At 34.1% G+C, this 6,393-nt stretch overlaps 1 protein-coding gene and 1 pseudogene across 1 annotated transcript; one reads left to right on the top strand and one right to left on the bottom strand.

Moving 5' to 3' along the window:
- Positions 1-328: 328 nt before the first annotated feature.
- On the bottom strand, positions 329-2,325 carry LOC118029184 (uncharacterized; annotated as a pseudogene).
- Positions 2,326-4,057: 1,732 nt separating this feature from the next.
- LOC118029365 (cold shock protein 1) lies at positions 4,058-6,151 on the top strand. The gene has a single exon (XM_035033246.2). It carries the CDS (start codon positions 4,284-4,286, stop codon positions 4,842-4,844), a length of 561 nt encoding a protein of 186 aa, XP_034889137.1. The 5' UTR covers positions 4,058-4,283; the 3' UTR covers positions 4,845-6,151.
- The last annotated feature ends 242 nt before the right edge of the window (positions 6,152-6,393 follow it).

Here is a 6,393-nt window from a genome sequence, read left to right as displayed (position 1 = left end):
TTGTTTAATTTAAATTTAAATTAGTACTTATTCTCCTTTTATTTTATTTGGATAGTCTCTTTGAAGAGATGATTTTTTTTTGTTATGCATTTAAATTTAAAAGAAGAATTTGATTCTTCTATAATTTTTTTTATCTTTTATATAAATGAATTTTATTTTTTGAAATAAAATTTTTATTTTCAAATAATATTTTTAACATGTGCAACCTTACATATGATGGCTTTTTTTATTTTATCAATTCAATTTGTGTCTCTATTTCTATTAATACATATTTATATAAAACAATTATTTTAATAAATAAATTAAAAAAACTAGATAATCACCATAGATAAGAAATTTGGAAACCATTCAATTTTTTCTACTAGTTGGAATATTATCCACAGTTAACTAGAATTTTTGGGAGCTTTACAAAGGCAAAGATTCAACTGGTAAGACATCAAAATTGTCCATTAAACTTAGTTGCATAATTCATAATTTAAATACATAGAGACCAAACTGTCAATGAACTTAAAACATATAAATCTAGACAAATGTCATGCTTTCAATCAATATACATGGCTTTTAACTCTTAAAGCTCATTGTTCTCAATCCTTTAAACTAATGTACAAACCCGAGTGACAAATTGGAGAAACAAACTAACTAGGCTCTACCTTTGGAATGTCATAATGCTTGTTTAGGTTAGCCATATATTGATTGAATTCCTGAATCCGATCACGGTGAGATTTGCTGGCCATCTTAACCATCCTTTAGGTATCGATTTTCTCCCACTACTGGAGATATCGCTTCTCAGCTGGTGTAAGATGATCATCATACTTTGTAGTCTACTCTTATTCATCATCTTTGTCTATCTTGTTCATATCCCCAACATGTTTTGTTGCTAATGCTGTATTTCCATCTGATAACCTTTAAAATGAAGACATTTTGTTAGCAATAACTAATAATTCATGAATCAAGGCAATATTAACTGAAAACAATGAATGATTTAATAAAGAAACTGTAGAAAGCATTATGACATCATAGACAGTCACTGCATAAAACTAAAGTAAAACCCCCCCTCCCATTTTCTCTCTCCGTCTTTGTTTCCCTTTCTCTCAGCTCCCACGCACTAGCAAAGAAAGCAATATAGCTTTTTTTTTCTCCATCCACACTTTATCATCACTGAATTTTTATGAAGGGCAGGCAACAAATCCAATTATGAACTCTGGATGGATCGGCAAGTGGGGCATCAAATGAAAATTATATATCTCATTATCTACTCATACGAAGGTTAAATGAGCCCTAATGAATTAGTCTGTAAATTACATTGGGGATGTAGTCGGGACTGAACCATTTTCCGATCAGCAAAGATTTTTTATAATTATTTCCCAGCAATTACTCAGATAATACTACAACTCCAAACCAGAGGATGCCTCGAAAGGCTATTCTCTCGACTCCTGTCAATTTTAGAGCTGGCTCAGTCCATCTCAAACATGAACTCAACCCTCTGTTTTTACACCCCAAAATCTTATCCATGAGAGTTTAGAAGAGAAATGTAAAATTATCAATGCTCCCATCATGCCACATTACATTCAAATCCTATAGTATTGTTCTGAATACTAATCCCCGCTGCCCAATGAAATCGAGCAATAGCCATCCCACATCACCTTCAACTATTGAATATATCCTCTTGTTTCAACTCGCTATTCTTTGAACTTTTAAAAATCACACCTGCATTTCTTAAGTCAAAAGTTTAGCGAATTCCAATTTAAAACACATGCATTTTTTCAAGCCTTTTACCAATCAGAAATGCCTTCATAACTAGGAGATAACGCAGTTATTCCGACATTACAAATTGCTAGAAAGACCACCTAATTTAACTCATCATTCATCGTGCATAGTTTACATGAGAGTATCCAATAATAAAAAAATCATAGTTACCAATAAATATCAAGGTAAAGAAGAAGAAGACATGAAACAAAAACCTGTTGTAGATTGATCTTGATAATGATGCTTCTTATAACAGAGATTCTTCTTTTTCTTGATAATGCCACCTGCTTTCACGTCCAGTGCTTTACCCTTCAGCTTCAGCTTCCCCCTATCACGTTCTCATACGCAGACATCACTCCATTGATTAGGATTCACCACCAGCTATGATTCTATATTTATTTGTAATTATTTATTTGTCGAAATACAAAATCAAACAACAATGTTAAACAAGACAGGGGGAGAAGAACATGATTCGATTTTTCAGAGAAGGAGATTGAGATTGGATGAGGAATTCACATTGTGTGGGAGAGGGGTATTAGAAAGAGTGGCAGGTTTTGGACAGAAGTCAAAGTCTCTAGAACACCTCTGATGTTGCCAAGTAGGTGCATTAGATTAGAGGGAACCATCTAACGACATGTTGTTTTTAGCTCCATGGGCCAAAACAATGATTTGACGCCTTTCCCGTTGACAAGAAATCTTAGTTTATTCACGGGTAAACTTTCTTTTTTAACCTTGTAGATTCAATTATGTTCCAACTCCATCCTTGTAGTTTGAACTTCTATACTCTCACCTATGTGGTTGGTTTTAAGAGGTTCATTTAAATAGCTAGCAAAACTCTTTTTCTCTCTCTTTTTTTATTTATTTAAAAAAACTCATTTTATCACATCAATTCCTACATTGTGTGGTGACATCTCCGAAGAATAATGAAGAACCTCAAAAGGAATGGCTAAAAAGATGATCTTAGTATTAGAAAACTTTTTGAAAATTAAAAATATTTTAAACCACATGGATAAAAGTGAAATATTGATATATAAATCTAGGGAAAAAACATATTTTTTCCTCTAACCATTATTGAAATATTCACTTGTGGTATATGCTATTTTTATCGCATTAATTTTTGTAACGTGAAAATATGTATTTAAATTTTGGTATTGTTGTAGCTTTTATTGTTGTGGTTTAAATATAAGTTAGTTTAGAAAAGTTACTATTAGTTGTAGATAGTTGGATAGAATATATTTCTGGTTAAAACTACGGTTGGAATTATTATTGAATAAAAATTAATTCAAAGGTATTTGATTAAAACTGTTTTTGAAAGTGATTTTGATAATAAAATGATTACAAATAATATTTAGTAAGTTTATAGTTTTGAATTATATTATTATGCATTGAGTTATTAATACATTATAAAAAGAATAATTCTTTATTAAGTTCATATTTTTATTGTCACTACTTGCAATTTCATTATGTATATAATCCATTTAAGGCCTTTGGTATCCAAGGTTACTTGAGAATGGAGCGACATCGGCTAAAAAGTCATTGAGAATAAAATTAGAATGGCGATCAAATTCTACACAATTAAATACTTCTTCCTGATTTCTTAGTTACTCTTAATGCTGAAAACATTGCAAGTGATATCTTTCACATTTATATGGATTTAAATATCTATATCCATTTAGATATGTAACATCAACCAAATAATATTTCTTTGCAACAATAAAAGCTTTATAGTTTGCTTCGATTTACTTTTCATGAGGCTATCATTATCTCATGATTCAAGTTGCGAGTTTTGCATGCTAGCTGGGGTTGATTTAGATCAATCTAATATATCATTGTCTTAATATTTTTTTTTAAAAAAATATATCATCTAATATGTCACCAACTCAATAACTAAAAAAGGTTTAATTAAAATACACCGGGTTTTGTGTTTATTATTTTTTTGCTTTATTTATAGAAAACATGTCCTTGATGACCTCATATTTTTAGTTTAAATTTTTTAAAAATAATCTAGCTCCTGGCGTAGCATATGCCAAGGATTTATTGTATGCTATTTATCATTAAATCATTTGATTTTATTTGGGTTTATTTTAAGCAAGATTTAAGGTTTGTTTGGGTGAAAAAGGAGAGATAAGTTGCATTCTACCTTTAAAGGTTTATATGACCAAAAAAGAAAATTTTGGGGTTTACAGAAAGCATTTGCATGAAATATTTTAGAATTTGACCGGTGAAATTATGTATAATGTTACTTTCAAATAAATCTCATAGTTTCAAAACAACAAGAAGAGATATGAGTAGTCAAACATAAATGGGACAAACCGCTAAATCCTTAACAACCGTACGATGCCAATCTAATCCACTCCACACCATCCGATCTCTCATCCACTGGGTCCCCCGCCTAACAAACTCAAAACCTCCCCGAACTCTGACACTCATTAACAAAAGGCACACGCCATACTACACTCACGCAAACACTGCGTTAAGCCATTGATAAACTCAAACCAACTCCAGAACCTTCTAGGTTCTCCTAGAAGCTCATTTCAATGGCTGAGACCAAGAGATCCACTGGCAACGTCAAGTGGTTCAGTGCACAAAAAGGTTTTGGCTTCATAGCTCCCGATGACGGCAGCGAGGATCTGTTTGTCCACCAGACCTCGATCCAGTCCGACGGCTTCCGTACCCTCTCCGACGGACAGCCTGTGGAGTTCTCCGTTGATTCAGGTGAAGACGGCCGCACCAAGGCCGTTGATGTCGTAGGCGTGTCCAGATCTCGCCGTCCTCCTCGTGGAGGCCGCGGTGGCGGGAGGGGTTACTACGTCGGAAGAGGACGAGGCGGTTTTGGCAGAGGCGGCCGTTCAAATGGTGGAGGATATGAAGGCGGAGGATATGGCGGCGGCGGTCGTGCTTGTTTTAATTGCGGACGGTACGGTCATTTAGCGAGGGATTGTTATCAGGGTAGCGGTGGTGGTGGGATATATGGTGGAGGTGGAAGCAGAGGATATTCTGGTGGTGGTGGTGGAGGTGGAGGTAGAGGTGGAGGATGCTACAACTGTGGAGAGGAAGGGCATTTTGCGAGAGACTGTCCTAATACTGATAACAAGTGAGAGAATGTGGGTGGTTTCAGTTAATGATGACACGAGCGCGGTGGTTGTTAATAATTCTTTTGTGGATTGTTGCATTTTCAAGGTTTGGTGATTGCTTCTCTCCTTTTATTTTTTTTTAAGGATGCAAACCAGCATAGAAGATGGAGCAGATTCGCTTTCTGTTCTAATCGGTTTTTTTTTTTTTTTGTATAATTTGGTTATGTTGGCGATTGTTTGCATAAGATATAGCTCCTTTTCTTTTTTCATCGGTTATTGTTTAACATGAAACTGATTACATTTTACCTGTTTTATATGAGATTAATTATTTTTTCTACAGTTACTGAAATTGTTATGATATTAGTAAATTTGGTAATGTTGCTCAGGTCTAAGTAAACTTTAATTTCAAAGCTGAATAGATATATTATCAATATTGGGGCATGAATGTGATAGCCACTATTTGAAAGTGATGGCATGCTTTTTTGTATTTTTCGGTTTCATTCAGTTTTATATGTGGATAAGATAGCAATATTTATCTTAATACCAAGAATTTCATACGTATTTGGTGAATGGGTGTGTGTGTGTGTGTGTGTGTGTATTCCCTTTAATCTATGGCTAGAATTCTTGTAATCTTATCCGAAGTTTGTTAGCCTATGAAAGGTTGAAATTGTATTTGTTAAGATTGGAATCCTTTGGGGCTAGACCAGCCACTCTTTGAAGAGTCTTGTGCGTGGTCTTATCCATCTCCTGTTTGGCTCCATGATATATCCACAGTTCTGTTGTCTGTGGTCTTTATCCTTTCACAAAATTGTATGACTGATTATTGAAAACAAAATGAAAGAATGATTTGATGCAATTATTACAAAAGAAATGCATAATGTTGAGGGGTTTATGTATTCTTTCTGAGCTGTAACATCTTGCAACAGTAATAACTCAAACAGAGAAGGATGGCTTGCTATTTAATGTTGCATGCAAGTTCAAAAGTTTACCAGTTCCTTGAAATTCTCTAAGTGGCAGCTGGTTTCTAACAGTCCTGCCAGTTTGTGAAAGCCGTTTCTCTTTTATTTTGGGCGATTATTTAGAAAGCTCTTCTATTGAGCATGATCTTGTTTATCAGATTCATAAGATTTATATTAGTTGAAAAGTTTAACATCTGAGGCATCGCCTGAGTGTCAAATGAGCTTTTGATGCTTCTGAACTGAGGACAAAAGCTTTTCTCTTTGCCATCTATTGATTTCAATTCCTCTTGTGGGTTGAGTTGGGGGTGGATGTTGGGTAGATGTGCCTTGTATTGCCATAATCTGAATGCATGTTTCATTCTGGCTGTATCATTTAGTTTGTCTTCTGTCTTCTGAATTGCAAATTTCACCTCATGATATTATTCATTCAAATCTATATTGAGTGGAAAATACTGTCCTTCCTGTCTCAAATTATTGCTCTTTCAAAATTCGGAGCTTTTTTATTTTTCAGTCCTAGTTTTGATGCATTCTCAAGTAATTCTCTTAGCTCACAAGCACTTGGATTTTTCTTAATTGCTTGTGGTTTGAGGTTTTTTAAAGATGCAATAATCCTC

This window comes from Populus alba, chromosome 5 (genome assembly GCF_005239225.2).
Source record: "Populus alba chromosome 5, ASM523922v2, whole genome shotgun sequence".
Lineage (NCBI taxonomy): Eukaryota > Viridiplantae > Streptophyta > Magnoliopsida > Malpighiales > Salicaceae > Populus > Populus alba.
The sequence above is the reverse complement of the archived record's forward strand: the minus strand, read 5'-3'. Positions and strand labels throughout refer to the sequence as shown.

Bases quoted from the DNA above. Each gene is read 5' to 3' on its own strand.
- LOC118029365 (XM_035033246.2), top strand. From the start codon at position 4,284: ATGGCTGAGACCAAGAGATCCACTGGCAACGTCAAGTGGTTCAGTGCA.